The following is a 17,786-nucleotide window of genomic DNA, read 5'->3' as shown; positions in this document are numbered from 1 at the left end:
CAGAAGGAGGAGTGTATAGAAAATTCAATCTCACTAGATTGTTGCCTGAAAATAGATGACCAGGGCCAGGCATCTATTAAGGACCTTGTCAAGGTTAAGGACCTTGTCAAGAAGATGACAAAACTGGCACATGTGCCTGTGCGGATAGAACCCCGATAACCTTTTTTGGGGGGTGTTTCTCAGCCTTTGGTGGGTTCAAAACCCTAATAGAAGCAGTCTTACTGCTTATAGGAACTTGCCTGATAGTTCTGTGTCTGTTGCCCCTGCTAGTGAACAGCATAAAGAGCATGATAGAGATCACTGTGCAGCTACAAACTACAAATTAATGATCCTCCAAGGCACTTACACCCCACCTCCACCTCGTAGAGGTGAATGAGTCAAGGATTTGACCCATGATATAAAACCAGTGGGGAATGTGAAAGGTGCCAAAGAACTGTACAACTTAGCATTAGCAACGCCATTTTAAAGAGGAAAAGTCAGGCCTCTTACCCCTCCTTTTTGTGGAGAAAGGCAAGAGAAAAGTGCAGGAGCTTTCTAGCTTACAAGGGCAACTGAGTGATCTAGTCATGGTTAGATAATTCCTAGAATTCTCAGAAAGGGTGCCTGGGGCCACTTGCCACAGAGCAAAGAAGATAGAACTTATCTGAAAACCTTAGAAAACAATGTTTATGTACCTTAATCAAGAATTCCTATCTCAGACTCACCCTAAAGTCATGAGAGTAACATATACCTCTAGACAAAGGGATCACAAGCCCCTCCTTAGCCACTGCAACCAGTACTTGATTTTGTATAAAAGCAGGCTCAGAACTGTATTAGGCCCGACATGATTTGGGATTGTATCCCATGTAGCTAGCTGGCTAATAGCCCCATGTAGCTAGCTGGCTAATAAACTCCTCAAAAATTCATCTGGACTTGGAGTCTTTATGAAACTCGCAGGTTACATTGCAACAGTACCAGGTGTCTTTATGTCTAAACATTAATCAGACTCTGGGCTACGGATAGGAGAAGAGTAAAGTAGATAAGGTCTTTTGGGCATGTACATTCCTAACATTCATAAAATGCCCCCAAGAAAAAAATAAGTTTTTTTGGCCCATAGTGTATTGGCTGAGAAGAGTACTTGAGAGTTTGCAGTTACCTCATTTTCCCACTGAGTTTATGTTTCCAGAGTTTGGGAACCAGGGCCTTTGATTCATCACCCAAAGGAGAGAAACAGCACCCAAAGGAGGGTGTTACCTTTTGTAGCGGCTCCAGAAGACTTCCGAGGGCTACAATGACAATCAGCACAATGGAGGCAGAGAGAATGCCAGCAACCTGTGTGGATAAGAACATTCCCGTCACAAGCCTACTTTCCTCAGCTCGCATTCCCTAGGGACTGGTGCTGGACCCCCTGCCCCACAAGGATCCCAAGATAACTGCATACCTGTGTTTTGCCTCCAGTACTCTCCTGAATCGCTGATCTGGAGAGCGCAGTGCTCGAGGCAAAACCTCTGAATGACCCAGTGACTATGTTACTCAGTCCCAAGGCTATTAATTCCTGAAGAGGGAACAGAAGCCGCATCACTGATATTGTGCACACAGAATATTATCTAAAGTGGCCGAGTTAGACCAGCATGGGCTGCAGATTTACCTGATTGCCATCAATTGGGTAATCGTGTTTGAGGGAATAGACACTGGCCACGGAGAAGGCCACTGCGAAGCCAACGATGGCGATGCTGAAGCTGTCCCCAATGGTTTCCTCAATAATCTTTATGTCAGGTGTGATAGGTGGCTGAAATCTGAAATTAAAGTAAAGCAAGCCTGAATGTTACCAGCCTACCTATAAACCTTCCATAGCATCTATTTGCTCCCAGAAAAAGCCCAAATTCCTTAGCAAAGGCCCAGTCTATCCCCTCTCCCCATTGCTATTTAATCACTATCTTCCCCAGAATTTACACTCCAACCACACCCAGCTTTATTTGTTTGCTTCTCAGAGGCATCACCCATTCTCTTACCTTGGAAGCTTCTAATTTGCTGTTCCCTCTGCCTGAACCATTCCCCTCATCCTCATTTTTTTTTTTTTTTGTATTTTCTGAAGTTGGAAACAGGGAGGCAGTCAGACAGACTCCCGCATGCACCCGACCGGGATCCACCCAGCACGCCCACCAGGGGGCGATGTTCTGCCCATCTGGGGCGTTGCTCTGTTGCAACCAGAGCCATTCTAGCACCTGAGGCAGAGACCACAGAGCCATCCTCAGTGCCTGGGGCCAACTTTGCTCCAATGGAGCCTTGGCTGTGGGAGGGGAAGAGAGAGACAGAGAGGAAGGAGAGGAGGAGGGGTGGAGAAGCAGATGGGCGCTTCTCCTGTGTACCCTGGCCAGGAATCAAACCCGGGACTCTTGCACGCCAGGCTGACACTCTACCACTGAGCCAACCGGCCAGGGCCCTCATCTTTTATTCTAGAAACTCCTCCCTCGCCACCAAGGTAAAGGAAAGAGAGATTCTCTGTGTTTCCCTCACTCTTAATACCTGCCAATCTGCACCCACCCTCAGCCAACTCTCCACCCAGACACTGAGTGGAGACTGTGGCTGCTTTATTATTCTGTGAGCAGAACTGACCCTCCTCATGGTATATATCAGGTGGTCAATAATTGTTGGGAAAAATCAATGAATAAATGCCATCTAGGATGAACCGGGCCTCACTTTGGAGCATGACTAGCAAGAATTTAGCACAAAAGAAAATGCTGGAATCTGTTATCTTATTGTTGAAAAACAACACTGCTTGAATTTGATATAAGATTGTAAATACAGTCCAATGACAGTGGTACACCAGATATAATTTTGTTAGTGTAAACATATTATAATGTACACTTATATCCCCATAAACCTCTTGCAAAATATCTTAGGTAGCACTTGCACTGTTACACCGGGTGGCAAAACATTGCCTATGATGCTTCTACTAGTTACCCATGGATAAAGGCTTTTGAGGAAACACAATCAGGAAGCAATGCAAGAAAGAAAGTCTTTTTCCCTTGAATAACAACCTTTTGTGGAAAACCCTTAGCAAACGGAAGGGCCTTGGACTCTGTGGGGCTCCACAGGACTGTGGGAGCTGGCAGTGGCCTGGTGGGGAGAGGCTTCCATTTAAAATGATGTTGCGTCAGGGTCAAGTTCAACTCACAAAGGACACTTTTATACTTATGCCTCATGAACTTAGAACTGTTAAATGATATTTGTTAATTATAAGTGGTACATACATCTCAAACTCAACAGCAACTTATTCGAATGCACAGCTCGTGTATACATCTAAAGCTTTTTGGAGGTGGGTTAATTGGCTCCATTCAACTCTCTCTCTTTTTTTTTGCAAGAGAAAGAAAGAGAGAGAGATAGACAGAAAGGGGGAAAGATGAGAAGAATCAACTCGTAGTAGCGACACCTTAGTTGTTCATCGATTGCTTCTCATACATCGGAGGGGTGGGAGGGGAGGGGCTCCAGCCAAGTCAGTGACCCCTTGGTCAAGACAATGACCTTTAGGCTCAAGCCAGCAACTATATGATCCCATGCTCAAGCCAGTGACCCTGGGGTTTCGAACTAGGGACCTGATGCATCCCAGGTTGACACTATCCACTCCACCACCACCGGCAAGGCTCCATTCAACTCGTTTTAATTGTTGTTTGCGCTTTGTGACTATCTATGCTAAAAAAATCTTCAGCTTTACTTTGAAGAAGTACTATTATTTCATATTCTACAACTACCATGAATCAGAATGTCAGCTTGGAATACTATTTACTAAGTAAATCTAAAATTAGTAATATAATTAAAATTAAAATTTGTATTTTGTATAAAAATAACCAGAAATCAGCTATTACTCATTTGTTCTAGCCTCTAAACACCCTAGACAGAGTGTTCTTAAAAAGTGAGTTCATTTCTTGGTTCTGTTATTTACCAAACTCCCTGAGCCCAAGGTGATGAAGTGAGTCAGAAGTAAGTCCTAGGCCCTCTGCCGCTAGAACGTGTGAGCTTGCCTACCAAGCTACACTGCCTCTCTGTAGAATATAATGATTAATAAATGTGAATCCCCTCTTCCCCACCCCCATGCACTGTGGAGTGATGTCTATTGAGATTTAAAATATATTCCTGAAGTAAAGTCTCTAAGATTGTAACAGAGCTGCTAATTTTATCTTTTATTTCCAAAACCCTTCTGACAAGATCTCCTTTAATTTAAAAGAGTAATTACTTGAAAACTGCAGTGTGGAAAGAAACCCTGGAAATAGTCTTTCAGCTTCAACCTAATTCTTACTTTAAAGTATTTTAAATTAAAAGTGATGTTTCAGATTCACTAAGTGTAACACATGAATATCTGCTGATAAAAACATGTTTTTGCTTGAAAAAATGTAAACTTGATTTTAAAAGAAGTTGACTATTTTTAAGTCAACAATGCATATATGTATAGAATCTGATTCGTGGCATTCTTAAGCTTGGGAAGGGAGGTAAGTCTTTGTTTTTTAAACATGAACACAACCCTTTGTTGGAAGCAAGTTAGAAGAAATTGATGCCACAGTCAGGGGGCAGAGAGAGAAGAGAGAGCACAGGTATGGATCTCCCTTCTCAATTCAATAAGTGCAATGGGATACACTGTCAACTTCCTCATAGGAATTGGACTTCCCACCCTTCTGTAGCAGGAGTTGCTTAGATCTTGTTTTGAGTTTGATCACAAGGAAGGACAGAGTGTGCTAACTGGATGGCTTGGGCAGTATGCCAGCTGTTCCTTCAGGGTCTCTTTTGAACTGTCAGATCTTGGCTCCAGTAACCTCAAACAAAACACTACATATTGTTTATAATAATTTATGGACAAGGAAATCTGGTTTCACTTGGTTCTTTCTTTCTTTCTTTCTCTCTCTCTTTCTCTCTTTTCCTTCCTTCCTTCCCCCCTTCCTTCCTTCCTTCCTTCCTTCCTTCCTTCCTTCCTTCCTTCCTTCCTTCCTTCCTTCCTTCCTTCCTTCCCTCCTTCCTTCCTTCCCTCCCTCTTTCCTTCCTTCCCTCCTTCCTTCCTTCCCCCCTTCCTTCCTTCCTTCCTTCCTTCCTTCCTTCCTTCCTTCCTTCCTTCCTTCCTTCCCTCCCTCCCTCCCCCCTCCCTCCCTCCCTTCCTTCCCCTCCTTTCCTTCCTTCCTTCCTTCCTTCCTTCCTTCCTTCCTTCCTTCCTTCCTTCCTTCCTTCCTTCCTTCCTTCCTTCTTTCCTTCCTTCCTTCCTTCCTTCTTTCCTTCCTTCCTTCCTGGCTTCTTTGTTTTTTATGAGGAGAAGCAGGTTCAAGTGCCTACTTTTCTACTTTTACTACCTCACTTTTACTTGTGTTTGAGTCCTTGTTCATCTGGTTTGGGAGTTCTTCCCTAAGGAGGGACTTCCTGCAATTAAATACTGCAGACTCTTATGACCTTTGTGGCTCCTTCCTAGAAGGAGAGTATGGAGCTTTCCTTATAAATGCCAGATGTAGGAAGGATTCTGACATGGATAATGAACTTCAGCTGGTTGTCTTCAGTAAGTACTGCTTGCTACCTCATTAGTGCTTGGAGATAACATCATGAAAGACACACTTACCCTCGTGTCATGTTCCCAACCACAGCCACCTTGAACCTGTTTTCAAAGTCAAAGCCATAGGATATACCTGTTGCGATCACAGTCTGCAAAGTTGCAAATTACCCAAGTTAGAAATGTGAGATATACCCAAGAGTCTTGCTTTCCAAAAAAATACCATTGCCAATACCACCCCTTGACCTATTAGATAAGAATCTCAAGCCAAGGCTTTGCTACTTTATAAAAGTCCTGAGGCAATTCTAATATCCCACTAGAGTTGAGAACCATAGCACCAGCCTTCTCTTAAATGGATAGAATATACCAAAGTCATAAGAGAAAATTCTTGAATTCTGAATAAGGATAAAACTGGACTAAATATTAGACCCAGAAACTGAAGAGATGTCATCTGCCCCACTAAAACTTCCTGATCCACAGATGGTAAAGGGCTTTCAACATACAAATAAGAGGCTAAAGAATTATGAAAGAAAGTCTTAAGATGATCAATTACCATGAAGAGTTCAATTGGGATGGGCACTGGAAGTTTGGCTTTGTAGCATTGATTTATTTCTTTAACCACAAATAAAATGAAGAGGATAATCAAAGATGTTACAAGGTCTGCAATATTAGTCTTCTCTATTTGTGTGAATATAGAATTTAGTACCTAAAATTATAAAAGCAAAACAAAACAAAAACCAGTCATGTGCTATACCAATGTATAATTGAAATATGACATTCAATTATTTCCAAATAGATAAAAATAAGCATTGAAACAAAAGAACTGACATAGACTGACAGCGTCTCTGCTCTGCTCTTGAGAAGGGTACCACTGCCTCAGCACCGTGAGGGTTTAGGGATGCTTCTTGCATCTTGGCTGGCAATCTCTTTGGCTTGTGTCAAATTTTCTTGGACACTTTTCACATTTTAAAAAGTGGCCTCTTCTGCTTTTAGGTCTCTTTGGCCATCAATTTTTATTTTACAATCATCACTATTGCTCTATCCAGGGAATAACCTCTGACCCCTGATAGGTTTTCCTCAGCATTTATCCCTTAATTCCTTTCCTTTTTTAAGTTAAGAACCCTCACATTTCTTAGTTTACTCCTCGTGTCACTTTTGGAAATGAGTTACCTGGCTAATTACACGGGAGTAACCTTAATTCTCAAAGCCAGCTGGGTTTCATATCCATGGGATTCGGGCAGCTCAGGCAGACCCAAACGAGTTGCTCCTAGAGCCATCCACTGTTGGAACAGCTCTGGAGGGGAGTGAGAGAGTGTTGGCTCCAATATGGCACAAGTTTTATTTCAGACTCCTAAAGGTTGTCTTGACAGAAGCACCAATAAGCCCAAAGTTAGAAAAAGGAAGAAAACAACAAAGATCAGAGAGGAATAAAAGAAATAGAGATTAAAAGGACAGCAGGAAAAATTAATGAAACTCAGAGCTGGATTTTTGAAAGATAAACAGAATAGACAAATGTTTAGCTAGACTCACCAAGGAAAAAAAAGAGGGAACTCAAATAAATAAAATCAAAAGAGATAAGAGCACTGTCTGTTCCATGGCACATCCTCTGTGGGAGGAAAGAACTGCTGTCCTATTTACACACTGGCCAATTTCCTTTGCTTTATAAACAGCGATGCCTACAATGGTCACAAGAACTTCCATTCTAAAAGAATGAGACCTGCCTTTTAGAAATAAAGAAGCATTATCACTCAATTAACACATTTTTTTCAAAATAAGATTTTGAGGAAATTTAAAAAACTTGGGACAAAATATTAAAGCTTTTAATAACGCATGTAGGTTTTTCTTTTTAATAATACTTAAGAGTCAAATATAAGAGAAACAGTACTTTGTTTCTGTTGTTCACATTAGCTATACAGCAGATGGGGTTGATTTTCAGTGTTGTTCTCTTGTACTAACTTTTCCTTAATGTGAATAAATTTCATAACCCATTTGTTTTTTGGAAGTTGTAGGTAAGCCCCACGGTAAAGGCACGAAAGGAAAGTACTCCCAGAAACATGATAGTGAATTTCACATACTTAAATATTTTTTAAGCAAAAGGAATACTTACTTTGAAAATTGAAAATGGATCAGAGTATGAAAGAACATTCAGCTGAAGAATAAATTTGAGTTGAGAAACCAAAACATGAACAGCGGCGGCTGTGGTAAAGCCACTGATGAGGGACTCAGATAGATATATCACCATGAATCCAATCTGCAGAGCCCCCATGAGCAACTGGAAGGAGAAGGGCAAAGGCCTTTGTTAGTATGGATTCGGAGTACAGCTCCTTAACCTGAAAGATCGGCAACTGAAATGATCACAATGTAAAGGTTCAGTCTGTTCATGTGTGTCTGAAAGTAGCATGAGTCCCAGCCTCCCAGAACACCTTCCCTCCTCCACCTCATCCCCCAAGGTGGAATGGTACATGCTGTTCAAATAGCATGCAAATCTATCACACTCCAAAAGTACAGGCTTATCTGCCTCCCGTTTTAAACTTGCAATATCTTCAGAAGACTTACCTATAAACTCTTCATAGCAGAATCTTATCTAGCCTCAGTCCTCAAAAATTTTCCTAGGTAATTTTAAGTTACACTTTCTAGCTGTATTCTTATTCCCTCAAACAGGCTGCTTGACTTTGGTAAGAAATAAATAACTGCATATTGGACATCCAGGTGCTCAGTTTTAACTGGGGGCAAAAATGATTAAATGCTTCCAAACATCATATTTTGAAACCAAGTGAATGGATGGATTTTCCTTCCCTTGGATACCTGGCCTTCCTTTCCATTCATGTCCCCGGAATGCAGCCAGAACAGTGGACATGCAAAGGCATTATATTCAGAAATGTCTTAGAAAGAACTGACCACACTGTTTGTCAATAAGACACACCACTCGTGCTTTTGTATAAGATGACTCTTTCTTTAAGGAAAGGTCTTACCAATAATACCACTATTCATTAACTTGGGAAACATCTTGAGGAGTCTGTGACATTTTTACTATCAGCAATGGTGTGGCTTGGGAGAGAGGTTTTAGTCACATCCATAAACCTCTTCAACTTTGTCCCATATCTTTGATATGGACAGTTCAAAGTTCAAAACCCCAATCCCTTCCAACTAGATTATAGTCCTTGAGGAATTAGAAAGAAAAATATTCCAAAGCTTCCAGTTTCACTGGTACTTCCATATAGGCATATAGAGTTATATTTAGTGACTATTAATTCTCAGGTATGTATTGAATTCAGCATTTTACTTTTCACCACATGTGCTGTTTCCACTTTTCCCTCTCTGTAGATCCACATTCACTCATCTTTGCAATATGAATCTGCTCTTCCACTTCTGGTTGTGGTGAGTGACCCTTCTTATATTATTTCTTATGGGCTATGGAAGGAGGGCTATAGATCAAATGGAAGAATGGGGAGGGGGTGGCAAGAAGTAGGGAAATCAAAAAAATGTGTGCCAGTCAGGACACACAGATTGGGGAGGGTAGATTACATGAGGAAGTGCTCACCTGTATGATTCCAGAAAGAACTGTGACTGTGGCAGCCACCATCACCTTATGTTCATTTAGTAACGGATCATCATCACTCATTGTGCTATTAGAGAAATTCATAGCAACTGGATTGGCCATTGGGGCTAATCTCATAACTGTTGTTCCCACCATGACACTCAGAACTGGAAACGGACCTAATTAATAGAGGGTGAATTGTGGTCAATAAATGTCTCCTTAAAACAATTGTCTTTCAGTCCTAATTTTCACAAGAAACTATGACTCTTCTGCATTATGCATAATTTGAAACTGATAAAATGTATGGCTAATGGAATTTATAAAGGAAAGGCAGTGTGAGCATTAATGAGCCCAGAAATTCACTTACCCACAGAGATGTGTCTAGAGGTGCCCAAGAAAAAGTAGATTATGATTGGGAAAAAGGCTGCAAATAACCCATAGCTTGGAGAGATGTTGGCCAGCAGAGCATATGCTAAACCTGTATACACACAAATGTCAGGGTCTTTATTTCATGCAAGGGGAATCATAGAAGTTCTCATTAGATTCTTTAAGTATTTAAGATTGGATCCTAAAAATGTTACTTTAACTCAATGTATCAAAGATATAAATGTAAGAGCTAAAACTATAAAACTCTTTGAAGAAAACATAGGTGTAAATCTTCATTATCTTAGATTAGACAATGGTTTCTTAGAAAAGCTACCTATAACATAAACAATCAAATTAAAAACATAAAATGGGTTTCTTCAAAAAGATTAAATGTGTGCTTCAAAGGATACTATAAGGAAAGCAAAATGACAACTCATAGAATGGGAGAAAGTATTTGTAAATAATATCTTGACTAAGGGTCTAGTATCCAAAATATATAAATAAACCTTGCAACTCAACAATAAAAAGACAACCTAATTATCAAAAGCAAAATACTGTATTTAAACAGACATCTCATGAAAGATTTATAATCACCAGTAAACACATGAAAAGATATTCAACATCATTAGTTATTCAAGGAATCCAAATCAAAACCATAATGAGATACCATTTTATATTTATTAGGACAGTTAAAAATGGCAGACATAACTGGTGTTCACAAGGATGTGAAGAAAATTTAAGTCTATATGTTGCTAGTGGGTTGCCATATGACACAGCGATTATACTCCTAGGAGAATTGAAACATACGTTCCCACAAAAACTTGTACACCCTGTTCATTCCTTATAGCGACAAAGTAGAAACAAAAACAACCCAAAAGGTACTGGCTGGATAACAACTTGTGGTTGGAACATTGTCCTGATCCATGAAAGTTGTGGGTTTGATCCCCAGTCAGGGCATATACATGAAGAGATCAATATTTCTGTTTGTCTGTCTCTCCCTTCCTTTTTCCTCTAAAGTCAATAAGTAAATTAAAAAATTAATAAACAAAATGTGGTCTATCCATACAATAGAATATTATTCATCCATTAAAAGGAAATTAGGATCCATATATGCTGAAGCATGGATGAACCTTAAGAATGTGATGCTAAGGGAAGGAAACCAGGCACAAAAGATCTATTCTGTGAATCTATTTTTATAAAATGCCCAGAATAAGCAAATTTATAGAGACAAAAAGTTGTTGCAAGGGGCATTGATGGAGGGGGGAATGGGAGGAGACTGCTAATAGGCTAGAGATTTGGGGGGTGATGGTGGTGGTAGTCAAACCATTCTGGAATTCAATATGATGGTTGCACAACCTTGTGAATATACCAGAAAACACTGAATTGTACACATTAAAAAATGAATTTTATGACAGATGAATTAAATCTCAAAAATATGTATATAAATAAATTATATTTCAAAAAAAAATTTACCTTGCAGTACACACACCAGCCCTGTGCTGATTCCAGAAACAATGTCACTGAGCAGCCATTCCTTTATCCGGTATGCTGGTAACCAAGATGCTATGGGGAACAGAGACAGGGCAATTCTCTTGGCCTTTTGTGTGGAACAGCTGAAAACATTGAAAGCCACAGCTCAGTTAATATCAAATTTTAAGTTTAGTACCTCATTGTAGGTGGAAAACTGATAAAGGTGATAATATATTAAAGAACAAAGTAGTACTTTTCACTAACTTTCCCACGAACTGTCTCCTCCTTATCCGTACCAACAGCCCCTTGGCCACTACCAAAGGATTCTTAAAAAGAAAAATGCTGCTTTTCTTCAGTCATAATAAAGCTTATTTGTCATCCTCAGCTTGAATTGTTCAACATTCCCATTGAGAAAGCTCTGTCCTCCTCTATTAGTCCTCTGATATGGGAAGATGGTGCTGAGAGCTGAGCTGGTGTTCATTTCAGAGCTGACCTTCCCAGCTCTGGCAGCGAAGTTTGGAAACCAAAGATAAGAAGACTTTGAAAGCTAGGGGCTGGAGCCAGAAAGGAGAGCTTAAAAGTTTGAAAAGTTAGGAGAAAGTGTTTCATTTATTTTTAATGCCATTATCTTAAAAAAAAAAATCTCTTACCTACAGCACCCTTTGAGGTGATCCAGAAATGTCTTATGATATCTCTGTTTCTTCTTATGTTCTTCCTCAAAAGCATTTGCAGAATATACTGGCCGGGCCACAACGTACTGATTCCCAATGGGCTCGATCATTTTGCTTCCTCTGACACTGCGGTAAGTGGAAGACCTTTGGAACGATGGGGCCAACCCTCTTCTTGCCTTTAGCAGGTTAAAATGCCAGAAATCATAGAGAGCTTGCTTCTTAAATAACTCGGAGATAATGTGATGCAATTTACAGATGAGTGAGCTCTGGACTGAATGTTACTACCTTTTGAGATCAAAAGAGGCAGGATTAAGGGACCTGGATTGTGTTTTGTGAGAGTAATATTCCAATGAGCTGGACACTGCTCCTTTGGGAAGTAAACAAGAGCTTTTATTTATTTATTTATTTTAAAAGGCCATCAAAAGCAGTAGAAATTGACTCAGTTTACTAATCAGTGAGTGTATTTTTTACTTGTAAAGTAAGATCTCCTCTAGAGAAGAACTTTTAATTTTTTTCCTAGAAACATTTCTAAAGACAAGGCATTGGAGTACTGGGACAGAGTAGATCGAAAGTCTACTCACTGCCCATAATGCATCAAGGCGGCTCCATTGCACCCATCAGAATTTTTGTAATACCATAGAAAAAGTGTAAAATGAAAGAATATTGCCCATTTAAATTATTTTTCTCTTCTTTCTGAGAGTTAAATAGAGGAAAAATTTATAGTTGACGAAACTGGCGCAAAGTATTACTGTACTTGGTTACCTACTTCACTAGTGATGAGATCTTTTTCAGGAAAGATCTTGGGCAACTTACTTAACCTCTCTGTGTCTCGACTATGTAATTGGGATAATAAACTTGAGTTTCAGGATGATTCTGAGGATTAAATGAGAATGTTTTCAAAGCCTCAGTCTAGCCTGTGCCTAGCACACAATAGACATTCATTATATGATAGTTATTATTCTATTTGCATTTTCTGCACAAGATGTTTAAATTTTTTGTTCTTATCTCAATCTATTATATTTCATTAAAAAGATTGATTTTGCAAAAACTTTTAATGCACATTACTTATTTAGTCCTCACAATTCTTTAAGGCACTTGCAGTTATTATTATTGTCTTCTTCTTACAAATGAGAAAATAATAACATACCCCTTCCCACAAAAATCTAAGTATTTTTCCTCAGGCCACACAGCTAGTAGAGTGTCAAAACGTGACTTCTGTTTTCAGACTTCTTTCTTCAACATGCAGCTTCTCTATTGTCCAACGTGAACATAATTAAAGGACATTCTAACTATTAGTATTTTCTTCTCTTATCTTGGTTCTGTATTACTACCCAGAGTTTTCTTTTCTGACCACAATCACAATTATTGATTGAATTCTCTCGAACCAGATTGTATCTTGTTACATGATGCTCTCTCATAGCTCAGGGATTTTTAGCATGTTTGCAGAACTCAAGTGATGACCAGGAATCAGATGCTAGCCTCAAGTTCTGGCCCCACCTGACTGTCTTTGTCCACCCATCACTCTCTACTGACTTCCCTGACCACAGAGGGCTTCTTGTTCACCTTCTGGCTTGATCTTCAAAATTTGAGCCCCTTTGAGCTTTGTTATGACTGTAAACTCCCTTACCTGTTCTTTCTGACCCTCTTCCCACTCACACTGCTGGGTCTCCCTGCTTCTTATGTCTGTCTCCTCTCCCATCTGTCACCTCAGTTCCACCTGTCACAGCTCACTCATGTAGAGTACTTTCTGCCCATTGTCAGGAACCCTTGTACATGGAGTAGAGTTGGCTTACTTATTGTTGGGCACAGCACAGATTTTGTCTTAATTTTCCAATTACCAACAATATGGTTCGGCCATTAGTACTTAAGATCTCATTCATGTTACTGCCTTTTGACACCTCTGCCCTCTTGCAAAGGCTGTCTGGAGTGTCCTTCAAGAACACCTTTAATCCTTAGCTGAAGAAGACTCAGGTACCATCACATGCTGTCAGGAACAGAAAAAGAAAACAAAAAACAAAATAACCTGCCACTATGTTGTTGTTTTACTCATATTTTCACCAACTTGTTCACAAAAACTTTAGTTCTCTTCCTTAAGAAAGATCCTGAAAGTACTTCTTTCCTTCCTTTTGCTGCTGAATGTTTTCTCTTTGCCAAGTCATGGTCTAAATGCTCTGCCAATGACAGTGATGGCAGGAATGACTTCCTTTCTGTTAAGCTTCCTTCCCTGAGGATGCCCACGGCGGGCTCCTTAGTGGGCTCTGTCACACCTGCATGGCTGGATTAAGGGCCTGAACTCGCCCTCCTCACACCAAGAGCTGAATGAAAGGTGAGTGGACAGAAATCAGGGCAACTGACAGAATCTTTTCAGAATTTAGAGAGAAAGACGGAGAGAGACCTTAATGGCCACATTCCAGTCTCGTGGATTCCCCTAGCCGCCATGCCTGCTCCCCACAGCTGCCTCCTCACATTACACATATAACCACATGAGCCACTGAGTCAACCGCCCCATGGGGGCTCTGCTGCCACACCCACCAGGTTACTCTCCTTTTCATCATCTCAGAGATTCCTGACCTGCATTACTTGGGAATTCAAAATTAATTTTTTAACTTAAAAAAAATTAAAAGACCCGAACAATTTACCTTTTCCCCAGAAATTCTTAGAAAAATTTCCCTTGGTTTCTAGAATCACAATTCCAGTTTCAAATATGACACCACATTAATGTGTAGCTTTCTGTATTCTGCTTTCTCTTTATGCACAAAGTTTCTCCCTGAGCTCTGAGGCAGTCAGTGGCTCTTGGGGGAAACTCACTCTCAGAGACCTTTCCTTCTAAGAAATTTAGAATTCAAAGCTTTGTTTGTATACATTTCCACTTTTATTTCCTTTCCTATGATGTGTTCTTTTTAATTTGGGGGGTTTTATTATATATATGGTTATATATATAAAATCTTCGTGCTGGGGCTCAGTCATATACACTTATCTTTCTCTGCTTTCCTTTTCTTTCCGAGCAGAAATTTAATTCTAGGATTAGTTTTTGAAGTTTATTTTTTCCCCACTTTATTCTGGTTTATTAATAACTTGATATTTCTAAGGATTAAGATGGTTTTGGCCAACTCTCCTTTCCTGCCAGCTCCACATCTCCATCTGCAGGCCAAGCAGCAGCCAGTTCTGAGTACTGCCTGCTTGTTGCCTGCACTTTGCCTGCCCCACTCCACTGCGAGGCAGCCATGGCCCTGACCGTCCCACTCCTCGGCTTGATCTGCTCAGCGTCCTGGTCTCTCAGCGGTCTGCCTTTTCTGCTGGAACAGCTGCGAGCCGACATCTCAGAAAAGCAGTGCTGGTGTTTTCCTCTAACCAGTGGTAACATGAAACCGGGAGGCACACAGGTGTGCAGAGCGTTCCTGCCCACCCTTCACAGCAGATTCCTCCACTCTCACAAGGTGGGCTCTTCTTTGTCTGCCCCTCAGTAGGCTCTCAAAATACCCCGTGCCAGTCAGTAAACTTCTGGAAAAGCAGAGGTAAGCAGTTTTATTTCATGAGTTGGCCCATGGACAGTGGGAAACACTTCAGAATCTGGACAGCTATACTTAGAAGAGAAGTAGGAGAACAAGCAGAATAATTGAAAATTGAAGGAAGAGAATAAGCAGAAAAAAATGAGCACCTTGAGAGGGACCGCAATCAGCAACCAAAAGGACCAGAAATCAAGGGCATGTAAATCCCACATTCTGGCTGATGCCAAGCTGGACAGACACTGGGAGAGGATGGCATCAGAACTGGCGGGTCCAGGAGGTGATCAGAGTGACTGTGCTGGGGGTGGGCCATGGAGGGGTGAGTAATAGTGCAGGTGCTGATGAAGAGAAGGCAGGAGGGGTCAGGGCTGAGGCAATAAGTTCTGGATAAATCCTGTGATTCCTGTGTGCCTCAGTCACTTTTGAAACATAGCAGGGTAAGTAATTAATGAAACTATGTTATATATGTGAACCTGAACTGAGTTGCTGTTTTCTTGGAAGAAATAAGTTATCATTTAGAACATAAAAAACACACCTGCTCTTCCTTGTCTCTAGTGACGAGCCTTTGAAAACAACCAGCATCTCACAAACGCTTCCAGATCGTTTCTGAAGACATTGTCTTTCCCTGGAGAGAGGGGACAGCTGACAGGGAGGTGAGTGAAGGCGATGGGACTGAGGTGGGGATCCTGGAGGTGTGGAGGCAGTTCTTCCAGGAAGGCCCACGGCAAGATGACTAAAGGGAAGGATTTTTTTGTTTGTTTGTTTGTTTTACCAAAATAATATGGATAATTCACACAACTCTAGTTCCGGGTCCACAGTGGGCAGGAACATATCATATGTCCTGCATTGCTTATTCAAGACATCTGTGTGTGCGACTTACATGGTCTGATCATGTCTTTTGGGAACTTAGTTTTAGCTTTATCTTAGTTCAGGTGCTAAACTTATTATTATTGTTGACAACTGTTTTTATTGGCAATTATTATTGACCACACTGCTGGAAAACTAAGCCATAGCTAATTCAGGTAGGAGGTACAGCCAGAAAGAATGAGAATGCAGCAGCTCAGCAGACCGGCTCACACCCTGTCTCTGCCATTGCTTCAGTGCACCGCTGTGGGCCACATGTCCGACATTGACTCTTCCAGTGGTGATGCCTTTTCCCGTGGTGTAAACCCAGCATGTGGCTGCACCTCATGACCTTCGTTGTAGGGCTGCTGTCAAGACTGAATGTAAGGTATGTAAGGAGAGACTCTTAGCTTTCATATCACAGGTAAAGGCCTCAGGCTGAGTTTAACGTTGACTTAGTGTAAACACAACATACAACTGCACCTATATGACCAAAGCCAGTTAGAACCTGTCTGACAATGTTAGTGTTGCAATCTTTTCTGTGACTTCCTGTTCACTCTGAGCTTTTCCAGAATGAGCAGTTTTCCATTCTTACCCACTTATTTTAACTTAACTATAAAACATCTGCTTGTCTATGACATAATAATCCTTTGCTGTTTTGGCTCTGGCCTGTCTGTCAAGCTTCTTCACTCCTCCTCCTGCACAATCACAGCAGTTTCCCAGCCCACTCTGATACTTAACATGTCAACACCTCCGCACACATTTAACTGTGTTCTACTCCAACACCTGGCATGTTCCAGTTCATGCTGAAAAATACTCTGCTGTTCCAGACGATGACGTGTTCTTTCAATAAGCATCTATTGGCCTATTGTTTATCAGGAACTTTCCTAACATAGGTATGTAAGATAAAAAGATGCTGTGGAGTCTTTGTGGGATCCTTCAAGAAGAGTGAGTCATTTCTTTCTTGTACATACCTTGTACTGTCATGCACCACATAACGTTGCGGTACATGATGGACAGCAGATATGATGGTGGTCTCATAAGATTGTAATAGAGCTGAAAAATTATTGTTGTCTAGTGATGTCATGGCCTTAACATTGTACACAATGTGCATATTTGTATGGATGCTGGTGTAAAGAATCCTACTGTGCTGCCAATCACATAAAAGTATAGCACACACAATCATTTATATGACATAATGCTTGCCAATGACAATAAAAGACTATGTTACTGAATTCTGTATTCACTATACTATACTTTTTACTGTTATTTTATTTAGAGTGCACTCTTTCTGCTTATAAAAGAGTTTGGTGTGAAACAATGTGCTGTGTTACCTGGCAATGCCCTCTCATAGCCCATGTTTACTGAACCTCATGATTGCATCATTATCTTTTATGCTTGATTTAATCTTGTGTTGCATTTTCCATCATGGCTCTTAAGTGTTCAAACAATGATGAAATCACCTATGATGCATTTCTCAGAATGTATCCTCAGAATGTTAAGTGAAACATGACTATATTTGTATCCCATATCATACTGTGTTGTTGTTTACAAGTTTCTCTCCCTGGTGAGACTTGGTTCCTGAAAAGCAAGGCCCAAATCTTAATAATTTTTTTTTTGTTGTATTTTTCTGAAGTTGGAAACGGGGAGGCAGTCAGATAGACTCCCGCATGCGCCCGACTGGGATCCACCCGGCATGCCCACCAGGGAGCAATGCTCTGCCCATCTGGGGCATTGCTCTGTTGCAACCAGGGCCATTCTAGCACCTGAGGCAGGGGCCATGGAGCCATCCTCAGTGCCCAGGCCAACTTTGCTCCAATGGAGCCTTGGCTGTGGGAAAGGAAGAGAGAGACAGAGAGGAAGGAGAGGGGGAGGGGTGGAGAAGCAGA

The 17,786-nt window shown here is 40.9% G+C and overlaps 1 protein-coding gene across 4 annotated transcripts in view; it reads right to left on the bottom strand.

Moving 5' to 3' along the window:
• The window catches only part of SLC26A3 (solute carrier family 26 member 3), a 46,335-nt gene that overhangs the window by 25,537 nt on the left and 3,012 nt on the right, over window positions 1-17,786 (bottom strand). The window contains exons 2-12 of one of the 4 annotated variants that reach the window (XM_066341378.1): window positions 15,590-15,787; window positions 11,528-11,833; window positions 10,881-11,020; window positions 9,409-9,519; window positions 9,045-9,220; window positions 7,611-7,775; window positions 6,057-6,209; window positions 5,573-5,655; window positions 1,628-1,775; window positions 1,421-1,534; window positions 1,234-1,311 (exon numbers count right to left, since the gene is read on the bottom strand). In XM_066341378.1, coding sequence (XP_066197475.1) covers window positions 1,234-1,311; window positions 1,421-1,534; window positions 1,628-1,775; window positions 5,573-5,655; window positions 6,057-6,209; window positions 7,611-7,775; window positions 9,045-9,220; window positions 9,409-9,519; window positions 10,881-11,020; window positions 11,528-11,658 — 1,299 coding nt within the window. In that variant the 5' untranslated portion in view covers window positions 11,659-11,833; window positions 15,590-15,787. The remainder of the gene's footprint in view (window positions 1-1,233; window positions 1,312-1,420; window positions 1,535-1,627; window positions 1,776-5,572; window positions 5,656-6,056; window positions 6,210-7,610; window positions 7,776-9,044; window positions 9,221-9,408; window positions 9,520-10,880; window positions 11,021-11,527; window positions 11,834-15,589; window positions 15,788-17,786) is intronic. The other 3 variants (XM_066341376.1, XM_066341379.1, XM_066341377.1) reach the window with 3 other exon arrangements.

The sequence above is a fragment of the Saccopteryx leptura genome, chromosome 6 (assembly GCF_036850995.1).
Source record: "Saccopteryx leptura isolate mSacLep1 chromosome 6, mSacLep1_pri_phased_curated, whole genome shotgun sequence".
NCBI lineage: Eukaryota > Metazoa > Chordata > Mammalia > Chiroptera > Emballonuridae > Saccopteryx > Saccopteryx leptura.
Note: the sequence above shows the minus strand (reverse complement) of the source record. Positions and strands in the feature narration are given on the sequence as shown.